General features: G+C 37.5%; 2 protein-coding genes across 5 annotated transcripts; one reads left to right on the forward strand and one right to left on the reverse strand.

Annotated features, from left to right (window-relative positions):
- On the forward strand, positions 1 to 6,521 carry prozb (protein Z, vitamin K-dependent plasma glycoprotein b). 2 transcript variants are annotated; one of them, XM_066706319.1, is made up of 9 exons: positions 1 to 217; positions 1,424 to 1,587; positions 2,352 to 2,376; positions 2,689 to 2,802; positions 3,332 to 3,466; positions 3,975 to 4,081; positions 4,391 to 4,508; positions 4,784 to 4,831; positions 5,046 to 6,521. In XM_066706319.1, exons 1-9 carry the CDS (start codon positions 145 to 147, stop codon positions 5,570 to 5,572), a joined length of 1,311 nt encoding a protein of 436 aa, XP_066562416.1. In that variant the 5' UTR covers positions 1 to 144; the 3' UTR covers positions 5,573 to 6,521. The 2 variants fall into 2 exon arrangements, with proteins under 2 accessions (XP_066562416.1, XP_066562417.1); XM_066706320.1 differs by having other exon boundaries at positions 134 to 217; positions 1,377 to 1,587.
- A 62-nt stretch (positions 6,522 to 6,583) lies between these two features.
- pcid2 (PCI domain containing 2) lies at positions 6,584 to 12,411 on the reverse strand. Of its 3 annotated transcripts, none has more exons than XM_066706323.1 (15): positions 12,302 to 12,411; positions 11,785 to 11,881; positions 11,497 to 11,586; positions 10,776 to 10,849; positions 10,492 to 10,559; positions 10,265 to 10,304; positions 10,052 to 10,106; positions 9,659 to 9,762; positions 9,293 to 9,368; positions 8,858 to 8,999; positions 8,524 to 8,624; positions 8,271 to 8,344; positions 7,811 to 7,936; positions 7,019 to 7,142; positions 6,584 to 6,793 (listed from the first exon to the last, which is right to left on the reverse strand). In XM_066706323.1, exons 2-15 carry the CDS (start codon positions 11,818 to 11,820, stop codon positions 6,704 to 6,706), a joined length of 1,200 nt encoding a protein of 399 aa, XP_066562420.1. In that variant the 5' UTR covers positions 11,821 to 11,881; positions 12,302 to 12,411; the 3' UTR covers positions 6,584 to 6,703. The 3 variants fall into 3 exon arrangements, with proteins under 3 accessions (XP_066562420.1, XP_066562418.1, XP_066562419.1); XM_066706321.1 differs by having other exon boundaries at positions 10,776 to 10,879; XM_066706322.1 differs by lacking the exon at positions 12,302 to 12,411 and adding an exon at positions 12,076 to 12,096 and having other exon boundaries at positions 10,776 to 10,879.
- Between the last annotated feature and the right edge of the window lie 37 nt (positions 12,412 to 12,448).

Here is a 12,448-nt window from a genome sequence, read left to right on the forward strand (position 1 = left end):
TGTGCAGTCACAAGCGTGACCGTGGTGCAGACCAAATATTATCCTCCGCACAAAAGTTTTGCAACACTTTGTAAGTACTGACCTTTGTCCGGACTATGAAGCTGGTTTGGTTTTAGGCTGTTTGAAGTGACTGGAGAGATCAACATGGTGTCTTTGGACTGGCTCCTAGGCTTTGGACTTCTGGGGTTCTTTGCTTTAACTGCTGCTGACTGGAAAGGTACAATTATGCTTTAATATGTTATATTCACATGAGAACAGAAACTGTAAATTGCTTGTACAATTGTCTATACAGTTTGCAAATTGTAATTCAAATAATACACTGTGCAATTAGGCAGTGTATGTGAATTGAACATTTATACATGTTTTTATTTTATTTGTTTATTTGTGCATTTGTATGAAAATATATACAGTTCTTCAATAGAACATTTGTATAATGAAATTAGAAATTCCATTTTAACTGTCAATGTGCAACAGATTAATTGTTGATGGAGGAAAAGGAAATTCTGCATTTTAGCAGAAATAAGTTTGGTGTGGATTGTTTATTTTTGTTTTTGGGGTTATTATTTCATGTCAATTTCAGAATATAGGAGAATGCTTCATGATCTCATTAAAATGCAAAATCGTTTCTTAACTGAAACATTCTATAAGTAGAATGTTTTATTCATTTTTTAAACTTAACTTTATGTATTTTATTTACATATAGCATTATGTATAATACGTACAGAGGGGTAGGAAAGTTTCTTAAACACATGAGAACTGAGACAATGATGAGAGCTTTCATGGGAAAAGCCCAAAGAGAGGAGCAGGGCTGTAGAATAGGCAAGAAGAGGACAGATCAGGGCTGGAGAAATATACCCTAGTTTTCATCTCAAATTTACACCACTAACATTGCATGCAAGTTTGCTGGGTTAAAAATAATTCCTTTCCAAATGTATTAAATGGAACTTTTCTTGATTATCCAAATAGACTGGATAGCATCCTTGGATCACTTAGTTATTAATGGACACCAAACAAATACGATGGGTCGAATGGCCTCCTCTCGTTTGTAACATTTCTTATGTTCTCATGTTCTCATTCTCATACTGCATGATTATATAATACAGATGTAGTCTGAGACTATGATTTAAGCATAAAATACTTATCAATACAGACTCTATTTAGTTTTCTTAATTATGAGTTGTGTTATGTTGATTAAGAAAAAAGAAGATTAATCAGTCACTCACATCAATAATACTGCTACTCACGTGACATGAATTCAAGCTGAGACAGGCCAAGGTGCAGTATGGGTAGAGTCTGTGACACTAGTGGCATCCCTGCTCTTCAATCCAGAGGCAAGAAAACACTGTACAGTATTTACCTTTCCTCCATTACTGCAGGGCAACCCCTCTGAAAGGAAAAAACCATAACAGTCGGTTTCTGTCAGTCTTTCAGTCCAACAATAATGCAGCACAGATCCTTGGAAGAACCAAGCGTGCAAATTTCATGCTGATTGAGGAGATCCTTAAGGGCAATTTGGAAAGAGAGTGCTATGAAGAGCTCTGCAACTATGAAGAGGCCCGGGAATATTTTGAAGACACAGAGAAAACAGTAAGTATTTATTTTCTTAAACTAAAAGTGGCATAAAGCCATTTAGGGAGTTCTCCAATCACACTTCATAATATCGAATTGATCTGGCCTTTCGGTGCTATTTCATAGCAAGCCATAATACATGGATAAAAACAGATGGTCACTCAATTTGTAAAAGCCTGGTACTACATATGGCTTCAACCCACGGGTTACAGAACTAGGTAACACAAGACTAAATGAAGGAAGCAGTTGATCCATTCATCCATTAATCGTTTTATTATGGATAGGATGTAAGACGTCATATATTGTTTACTGTATATCTCGTATACACTTGCTTAAATTGGATTTTGTAAAATGTATTATTGCACTTTGTATTGCTCTTATATTTTGCAAGTTGCCCTGGACAAGGGCATCTGCTAAGAAATAAATAAATAATAATAATAATAATAATAATAATAATAATAATAATAATAATAATAATTATGGATGCATTACAAATCTAGTCATACAATTATCTTACCAAGGCAAAAATTTCAGTATTAATACTTTATATATTCAAACACACGGAGCCCTCCCAGTATAGAAAATTTGCACAATGTTCTGGACACACATACCATATTGAGGTTCCTATTACACCACTAATTCTGACAGTACTGTGCTCCTGACACTCTGTCTAGTTTGCTTTTGAAATTAATTCAGCATGAAGCGCTGTACTATGAGGTGCATTTTCTCATGCCATCTTTACTAATGCCTTTTTGTTTTGTTTATATTTTATTGTTGTTTAGAACACATTTTGGACCATTTATAAAGGTAAGTTGTTAATGATCTATCATTAATGATTTACAGCTACACAAAATAACCTCTGTTGATGCATGTGGTCACTGAGAGCATTGGACAAAAAATTTGTTTTACATCTTCTGGAAAATGTCATCTTCAACAAATATTAATCTACTGCATGAAATGTCCTAATGTTTCTCTATTCATCTTGGAGACTTAAATCTAAACCCCCAATATAAATCAATGAACCAAAGCTTAGAATAGTTAACATGGAGGACTCTCTCACCTCTCTGGAGCTGTACATTGCAACTTTAGGTCCAACAAGATCATATCTGTTCTTTTCAGATGGTGACCAGTGTGCACCCAACCCTTGTCGAAATGGGGGCTCGTGCACTGACACAATTGGGGGATATAAGTGCAACTGTGCAGAGCACTACACAGGAGAGAACTGTGAAAGAGGTAAGCATATGATCATTGTTTTCATGACACAGTGCATTCTTCAGAAAACTGAAAACGGTATGGCCAACTACAGCTGTGTATTGATAAAAGTAAAAACATAAAATCTATGCAAACACTGCACAGGTATAATTAAATGCATATGTATTTCCTGGAATAAATATTATAAACTGACATCCTACAGTAAACATTAGATACTAAAGGTTGTGTGTCAGTCTTTTGCATTCATACATATTTATTGAGTGCTTTTTTTTATTTTTCATTGGAACCCCATGGATGACTAAATCATGGACAAAGAAAAACTGTATTATGGTGTTTGCACAGCTTTCTTCTCTCGAACCATGTAAAAATCTGCCTTCTGTGCACTACACTTCAGTGAAAACAAACTCCAGTTTGCCCCTTACAAAAAAGATGTCTTATATCTGGAGATTCATTATTTACGTTGCTAAGTTGACAGGGTTTGGGTGTGAAAAGCCAGGCCTGTACTATGACCGCTCACTCCTGTGCTCACCTCTGCATGGATTCTTTACAGATGTGACCCAGTGTCTTCCTGATGACCCCTTGGGCTGTACGCAGTTTTGTCGTCCTGGGTCCTACAGCTCGTTCATCTGTTCCTGCACCACAGGGTACCAACTCCACAAAGACGGGAGGTCTTGTTATCCAGCAGGTAGCACAAAGACTTCAGTGACTATAGATGGCATTACATTTGTCATTGTTGATTGCATTGATTCAATATGATTTTTGATTACCCTATTTGGCACAAAAGCATATTCTACTTACTTGCTAACCTGATGACGTTGTAATTAAACATACTTCAAAAGTACAGCAGTGAAATACAAATGGATTCTTCATTTTTGAAAAAAAAAACAAACAACTGCACTGAATAAATCTGAAAATGGGGTTGAACAAAAAGCCATGAAAAATGCCTCACTGGAAACATTTAGTGTTTAACTTAAAAAATCATTCATAAGATTTTTTGTCATGCCTCCATTTTGAAATCATTTATTTAAAAACATCCTTTGTGTATGGATCATGAAGGTCTTCTGTAGCCTTTCTGACAAATCCTCTAACACAAGGATGATGTAAATAGTTCTTTATCATCCTTTCAATCAGTTCTTTCAACATCTGCTATAACAAAAACAATAAAATGTGTTGCTCTGATATTCCATGAACAGCGAAGTTTCCGTGTGGGAAGGTGACTCCCCAGTCCATTCAATGCAGCAGATCCAAAGAGGTCATCAATGTCACTCTGCCCTGCCCCCACGGACAGTGCCCATGGCAGGTAAGCTCAGACAATGCAGTCGGCAAACCGAAGGTACTGAGAGAGAGAGAGAGAGAGAGAGAGAGAGAGAGAGAGAGAGAGAGAATGGACCTATTTAAAGACATGACTGTCTCAAAATCAAGACAGTAGTCAGGCCAGCAGCATCCTTAGTCTCTCCCCAGAAATACTCTAATATAATGTCAGTGTCTATGAATCTAAGACTTAATTCCATGCAATCTGTTATTGCTATGCCTTTAGGATTGCCTGCTCAGGCTTTGCTGGGCACTGCTGTGTTGCTAATACCTAAACTGTTCCCTCTTTCCTGGAAAGGCTTTGCTTATCAACAAAACCAACCAAGGATTTTGCAATGGAGTTGTTCTGGGACAATACTGGATGATCACCACAGCAAGTTGCATTCAAATGGTCGATACATTTTATGTTGCTGTTGGTGCGTAAGCAAAAGCAATTCATACATAATTCATCTACCGAAGTGATCACAAATAGTGTTTCTAGGCTTCGATATGCATACAAAGAAATGTAAAAACGTACTTGGCTGCCTCCCAGTTTCAGAAAAAAATGTTTTACAGTTAGCTTACAATTTCTGCTTTTTAAAATCATATCAGATTTTAAATTTGTTTATGGCTATAGAAAAAAACAGAAACTGTTAGCTGTTTTCAATTATCTATTGAATGTCTAATTATTTGTATTTCTTATTTCTTGCAGGCTCTATATCCAAATTCTATGACCCTGCAAATGTAACCAATCTCTCGGGTAAGGTCTTGGTTATCATTATACCCAGTTATGGTAAACTTGCAGACTTGATGCTGAAATAATTGTTACTATCTATAAGTGTGCCTCAAAACATTAATGCTCAGTACTAGTACAGACACAAACAATGTCAACCTGCTTGTGGATGCAGTTTTATGCCTACTACATGACTGCAAACACCTCAACAGCTGCTTCTTCTTGTTCATTCTCTTAACAGACCAGTTATTAATGGCTGGCCATGGGGAGGGACAGGTGCTGATGCCATCATATTTTCACAAACATCCAAGGTACCAGAAAGAAGGTGGGTCTGACAACTTGGCTTTATTACGGCTGCGAGATCCCATCCAGTTCAGCTCTCGTGTCTTCCCCGTGTGTATTCCCGAGAAGGACTATGCCGAGAACGTGCTGATGCTGGGCAGGAAGGGCGTAGTCAGCAGTTGGAAGGAAAAGGGGACAGGAGAGAATGCACATCACATCAACCAACTCTCCTACCTCCCTCTGAAAACCTGTCAGGAGAGACATAACTTCACCATCACCAATAAAATGTTCTGTATGGATGGGGCCATGAAGGAAAGCTGTTCTTTGGAGCCTGGAAGCCCGGTGGTGACAGCTTATAAAGGCACCGCGTTCCTCACTGGCATTCTCCTCTCTGAGACCAGGGACTATGACTGCAGCAGGGGACACCTCTTCTCAAAGATCTCCAGATACCTGCCCTGGATAAACCAGTACATAACCAAACTTTAGAAAAACATGGATTCAGGCCTCCATTTGTGCCTGTATTGTAAATGAATAAGAGTGGTTTCAGTCTGCAAACTGAATGCTGTTCTTTGGATTGAAACAATCTTGAAAATGGCTAAAGGATTGTGGCTGTACCTTCAATAGTGCTGGGAAGTACAGTAATCAAATCCAGACTAATGGCTAGACAAAATCAAAACTTTGACTCACCTGTGAATTGCAAATTATGAAGTTGTACCCCATCGTGTTTTCATTTACAAAATGGTTTCTGAATTAAACCATACAAGGGTACACTTAGTTACACTTGTACTTTGTGGGTAGGTCAAAGTTTTGATTATTTTAATTAAAATGCATTCACCGGTTTTGCTGAGCAATATTTCTGTAGTGGGTAAAACTAAATCATTATTCAAAGCCTTGCACTGTGTAGTTTGAGATATAGAAAAATCTATCTAAGCCAGAACTTATATGAACGGAGACTCAGAACTCACTCAAGTTTAGCCTCACTGCCCTCCTCTGTACCTTATAAAGTAAACTAGAACCTGTCAGACACTCTTACTTATGATCTCAACTGTAGGTCACCCTGGATAAGGGCGTAAAATAAATAATAAATACAATAATAAATAAATAATAATAAATAATAGTACTAGAGACCTTAACATAACTTATTTATATCTACTGAATAGATCCAAATACTTTGGAATTAACTGAGCTTTGCTGTTTATATCTAATTCTCCCTTTAGTGGGGAAAAAACCTGGAATGCTTAGATGCTTGTAGTTGTAAGACTATAAGACCTACAGTGGCAGGTATATATGTGTGTGTGTATATATATATATATACACACACACACACAAATGTAACCTTTAATACTTGTTTATCTTTGAAGGTTCAGGATTTTCTATATGTTTAAAGCTACTGTCTTTAACCATCTGTAAATAAAGTTTTCATCTTACTACGAAAGGGTGGACTGTTTTGATCACACAAATGCATGCAGTTTTTAAAATATTGTAAGCCCAAATGAGTGAGTTTCCATTTATTTATTTTTATTATGAAATTTATTTCACATTTACAATACAAAATATTCTTTAGGGAAAAAAAAAAAAACCCAACCCAATCCTTTCTCTCTCTCCTGGTGTGTGTAGTTAGGATACAGTGGAGAGGGGGGGGAAGGGGTTCTGTTTACTGACCACCAGTTTCTGATGTTGGTGAGAGATGTAGCCCTTGATATGACCCTGCCAAAAGAGACAAATCGTAAATGTCAAGCAGAGGGACTAAAACATAAATCCACACATTCCCTATGTGCCTCTGCCCATGCAAATTCCAACTGCTTGTTTCACTGGAATAATCTAGTCACAAATAGCAACAGATCACAGACCAATTCACTTCAGTGTCAGCACTGTAGAATAGCTGATAGTATCTGATAACTGATTCCTCCATAATCATAGGACATTGCTTACCATGTAGATCAAGTTAGCTAAAATGCACTGGACTTCATCAATGTCCACATCATCCACTTGCATGAACATCAGTGCCACTAAGAAAGCATCCAGAGGCAGCTGGTGAGTTTTAAGCAGCTGATACCTAAGTGTAAAGAAAAACAAAACAATTAAACAATGTTTTAAAGGTTACTGATCCTTCAATCAGCTTTGGGAAGTTTGAGCAAGTTCAATTTAAAATAAACAAAGCTCACTGCCACTGCCTTTTAATTTAAACACAGTTTTGAAGAGACAATTGCACACAATTCCTGTCTCTCTAAAAACGTGCATCTTTGTCACTACAATGTCCACTGCAGTTATATAATCAACAAACACAAAATTGTCCATTAGTTATCTTTATTATTTAAAAAAAAAAAAAAGATGTCCTGTTGAAATTAGGCTGCACTGTGAACCTTGAACCACAGCCTCTAGATTGGTGTTTTAATCATGTATGAAAATGGAACTAATCACACTGCACTATAATGTAGAGCTACCCAGCAGAAAACACTGCTGCACTCTAAATCCTGCAGAGGTTATGAAGACCTGTGACCAGTAGATGACAGTGACAGCCAGGTTTGATATCCCTCACTGCATATCTTTTTAATGTGGCTTCTAGTTTCTAAAAAAAAAAACTATATTAAATAAACCATATCATATTAAAATACGGTAGGCCTTTAGTTACACTAGTCATAGCACACAGCAGTACTCTCGAATACGAACATAATAAAATCCCTGTTCTCAGCTGTAGGATCCTGTTCCCCTGGCTTTACTCACACTTTCTTGAAGAGGTTCCTGTAAGTGATGATTTTCAGTTTCTCAAGGATGAGGAAGATGCCGCAACGGATGAAGAACGTCTCGTGCTTGGCCAGAGCTTCATTCAGGAGCAGAAGATTCCCTTCACTGTCAGAATACAGGGCAGAGTATAGAGTCAGGCAAAACTCATTACAGGGACAATCATATCCCAGAGTACACTGCCCGAGAGGAACAAAGCCAGAGCTCATCTGTGGTAGTTTATGGAGGAGTCTAGGAGTCTAGGATTTATTTAATTTTAAGCCCAGGAATTCAAGTTAAATCTGTCCTTAATTAAATATCACAAAGATTCGGGAAAATCTATTGCAAGACTAACATAAAAATAAAACATAGGGGGACAAACTGCAGGCAGTTCAAATCCAAATCCCTATACAAATGTCCTGTGAAGAGGCCATGTCATGGGCAAATTACTACAGTTCATTACCTCACAGCCTTGGTGACATCCACAAACTGCAGCAGGTCATATTTCCTGAGGAGCTGATTTGTTGGCATGTGACCCTGCAGAGCGCAAAACAAGAGGTTCAATCGCAGATATGAGAGAACTGGTATAGGCTGCAGGCCTATTGAAGCAATATTTTGAAGAGCAGCGAGTGAACTGCTGTGGGACAAAAAACTAAACAAAAAAAAAGGCCAACAACAATTAGAATCAGATTTCATGAGGACACAACCCGACTCACCAAGAGCATTTTGACAGGAAGGAGGTAAATGAGAATCATGCGCTTGTTCTTCTGGCAGGATCTGTGACAGTGTTGAAAGGCAAACGACAGGTACTCTTCCGCTGCAGACAGTTAAAGACAGACAATCAGAATCCACAAATATTTCAAAACATGACTACTACAATAAAAAATGGCATCTTGGCTAACGCTGGGCATGATCAACTATGAACATTGAGCCCTGGAAGGTTAACCATGAAAGTTCTAATACTGAAGATGCCAAGTCATGTAATGGTGTATTAAACATTCAGATTGGGGAGATTGGAATCATGTCTTTCACTTCTATGGAGGGAGTCACCTTGTTTGAAATCACTGTCAAACATGGCTTTCCTCCCCACGTAGTACTTGTAGGTGACTCTCTGGGCGATGGTGTAGTCATCTTTCAGGTTGGAGCTGTCAATGGCCCTGATCAGCGGCTTGCACAAATGCAGCTTGTTGATCTGCGAAGAGAAGGATAGGCAAACCTTTCACCATTTTCCAGCCTCTCTATCATGACGCTTCAGAGAGGAGTACATCCTGAATAGTGTTATTTGACACAATTGGACAAGGTAAACAAAGTCCTCACTGACCCTTAGTTTAGAAAAAAATGCATCAAACCCAATAATTAAACTCAAATGCTAGGAACAAGAAACCGAGAATAATAGAATAGGAATGGAGTACAGAGTAGTAAGGGAAATGCCCTGTAATTCAATTTGAGGTCTGCATGATGGAAAGAATAAGAACACAGTCTTACCTTGAAATAAATCTTGAAAAGCTGGTTGATGAGAAATAACATTCCCCATTTTTTAGAGTCGTCAATGCCAGCTCGACTGTAACACAACATAATGACAGAAATATGTCCTTCTGTGAGTTTACCAAACGGATTTACACCCGTCTGCATTTCAGAGCTATCAGATTATTGTGTTGATAAGGTATTGCCTGTGTTGCAGCACTGACCTGTTCACAAAACAACCACGGAAAACAAATTATAAATAGCGAGCACAGAGACTCATCGAATCTCAACGGTAGTCATTAGAGGGGAAGTTTCTGATGCATCTCATAATTCTACCAAGGGTATCGAAAAAGACCAAAGTAGAAAACCGCTTTACGGAATCCTCACTTGTCGCTTGCACAGATGCGGAAGCAGCTCATCAGTTGCTCGGCCGCTTTCTCCAGCATGTCTCCCACCTTCCCTTTTCCTTTCTTAGACAGCTGCTGCTCAGCCTGGAAGAAATAAGCAGCGCACCCAGCAGTCAGGCCTCTTAGGTTCAGAAGACAAGCACTTATTGTGAGTTTGTGCAGCCAAGGATCATCTCTGGACTAGATAGTAGCAAGGGAGTCCACATGCATTTAACAACATTTCTGCATTACTGAACGCAAATATAGACTGGATGTAAAACGAAGTACAGGAAACATGCTCTCCTGACTCTATCATAACAACAATTAATTGCCTAAATCCCAACTTCTGATAATACAGAACTGGTAGTAAAAGTTCACACATAAAGCCACTTACATTATTAGCAAAGATTCGAAGATCTAAGGCAACTGCATACATCATATGCAAAGCCCTGGGAGAAAAAAAAATGAGACAATATATAGCATAGAGCAATGGCTGATGTATATTTTACCAGAAGTTAAAGTACAGTTGCAGCTGAGTACAACAGAAAACAATTAAACGCAGTTATGTCATGCCAATACATTGAGTTCAGTGTATTAAATATCTTACCAGTTTTCTTCTTTGTGGGCCTGGAATGCTTTTAAGAATGATGTAAAATGTTAAGGCAAATCCCCGAATTGAGACCTTGGAGTTGACTGGTACAGCAATAGAATATTAAGGATAAACTACATCCAATCACTATATATTCCTTTACCAAATTATGTTTATAAGCCTAAGAACAATCATAACCTTCACGTGTTTAAAGACCACGCATGGGAGCTACTGTAATAAAGGATATTGAACCACGACTGTTTGGCACTTGTATGCTTCTACGAAGTCATGATTTGCCGCAGCGTATGTACACCTGCAATGGAAAAAGAAAAATCATTAAATCTGTCCCAAGATTTCTAATGTACATGAAAATGTGAACATCATACATATGATTCACTAGAATTTGCTGTGGAAATAACAGGTTGTTAATTGCTTCGCAAACTTGTGTCTTGTGTTTTTTCCCTGGTTGTTCTACTTGATTATATTCAGATCTATCCCATTACTCTGAGTCTCAATAAAACAGCTTTACCTTAAATGTGCAGCGACCATTTCATCATAAGGGGGTTCCAGGACTTGCTGGCATTTCTCCTCTGGGCTGGGGAGCTGCCGATAAAGAGATGGGTCAGAGGCTTCCTAAAGACAAATGCTGTGTCACTTCTGTTCTCAGGGGATCTTGTAAATCCTGCATCATGTAGGCTACACACATTATATTCACCTGCATAAACAATCTCTTGATTATACTCAGCAGTTAGTGTATTAAGTGTTTGAACACCATTGCTCTGCCGAATAGATTTTGGTTGTGTATGTGCAAGAAGAACATTACAAAATATTTTAAAGTAGAAAATATTAATTAAGCTTATTTTTATTGATACATGCCCTAGAGAAGCATCTAAATAATGTTGGAAGTGAGTTGGCCTTCTGATGACTGGAAATCCATTTAGACATACAGAAACAATCTATTTTCACATCTTTCTCTAGGTGCTAAAGCTTTTATTTATTTTTTATTTAAAATCTACTGCTACCTTGTAAGTATGCATTTATAGATGTGATCACACTCAGAGGAGATTTTCATTCATAAAATCACACCACAGTTTAAGGCAATTCAACAGGGTGAGCAGATACTATGAACATTCGATCATAAAATTGCAGTGACATGAAAAGCTACATACAGCTCTGGGAAAAATTAAGAGACCACTTAACATTGATTTAATTCTTTCCAGAGCTGTATATTAAGCGGTAAAACACTGTACCTGCAGTCTGGGGTTGGCCACATGTGGGTGTTTAAATGACAATAGTTCAGCACAGAACACTCCATCTCTAGTGTCAATGGCTTCAAGTACCTGTATAATAGAAACAAGCACATATTGAAAGTCTATTGCCTTTCAGTTTAAAAGAGAACAGACATTACCAGACTATGTACATATGCACAAAGAACACGTACACAATAATTTAGATGTATCATTATAAGATTAGATATTAATATAAAAATGCCTGTAAATAATTGCTCTTAAAAATAAAGATTAAGTAGTTAATATTACCTGTTGGAGATACTGATTTATTGTAATGTGTGCCATTTAAGACATGGGAGATTTTCAAGTAACTGTCTTAGTCCGGTGCTGCTCCGTTGTGTATAATCTATTAAAAACAAAAACGTTGTTAAGAAAACAAGACCCTCGCATTATTACAATCCAGCTGATAACATAATTTGATTAATGTATACATTTAGACCACAAGAAAAACAGTGTCAGCCTATAATGTAAAACCTTATATGACGCATGAGTCCATTTTTAAAGTGGTTTATACTTAACTTGCATTAGCACTACACTTACTTTCTTAACTTAATATTAATTCGTTTTTCATAATTAGATATGCATGTTCCAATATCACCCCTTAGTCATTGATAAGATCTCATAATTATACATGGTTTTTTTTTCTGAACTACGGATCACTAGGAAATTGATTACAATATGCGTGCCATATATATATATATATATAAAATCCTAAACTGTATTTCATTCCCACTATATTCTTAACGTAATAAAATAACAGCCTTACCTCCGTCTGCATTCAACCCGGAAGTTGTACACATTGGCAAAGGTCAGCTGTAGTTTGTACTTCCGGTTGAAACGGTGCTTATTGGTTCAGAGGTTCAAGAAACTAGATAAAAACACAAAGTGATTTGGGGGAATTTCAATTGTATCA

Source organism: Amia ocellicauda, chromosome 6, assembly GCF_036373705.1.
Source record: "Amia ocellicauda isolate fAmiCal2 chromosome 6, fAmiCal2.hap1, whole genome shotgun sequence".
NCBI lineage: Eukaryota > Metazoa > Chordata > Actinopteri > Amiiformes > Amiidae > Amia > Amia ocellicauda.

Excerpts from the sequence above, each read along its gene's own strand:
- prozb (XM_066706319.1), top strand. The coding sequence starts at position 145 with ATGGTGTCTTTGGACTGGCTCCTAGGCTTTGGACTTCTGGGGTTCTTT. Across the intron at positions 4,082-4,390 it reads ACGGACAGTGCCCATGGCAG|GCTTTGCTTATCAACAAAAC; the intron begins GTAAGCTCAGAC and ends TTTCCTGGAAAG. Across the intron at positions 4,509-4,783 it reads TACATTTTATGTTGCTGTTG|GCTCTATATCCAAATTCTAT; the intron begins GTGCGTAAGCAA and ends TATTTCTTGCAG.
- pcid2 (XM_066706321.1), bottom strand. The coding sequence starts at position 11,820 with ATGGCACACATTACAATAAATCAGTATCTCCAACAG. Across the intron at positions 10,560-10,775 it reads ATGGTCGCTGCACATTTAAG|GTGTACATACGCTGCGGCAA; the intron begins GTAAAGCTGTTT and ends TTTCCATTGCAG. Across the intron at positions 7,143-7,810 it reads AGGAACCTCTTCAAGAAAGT|GTATCAGCTGCTTAAAACTC; the intron begins GTGAGTAAAGCC and ends CTTTACACTTAG.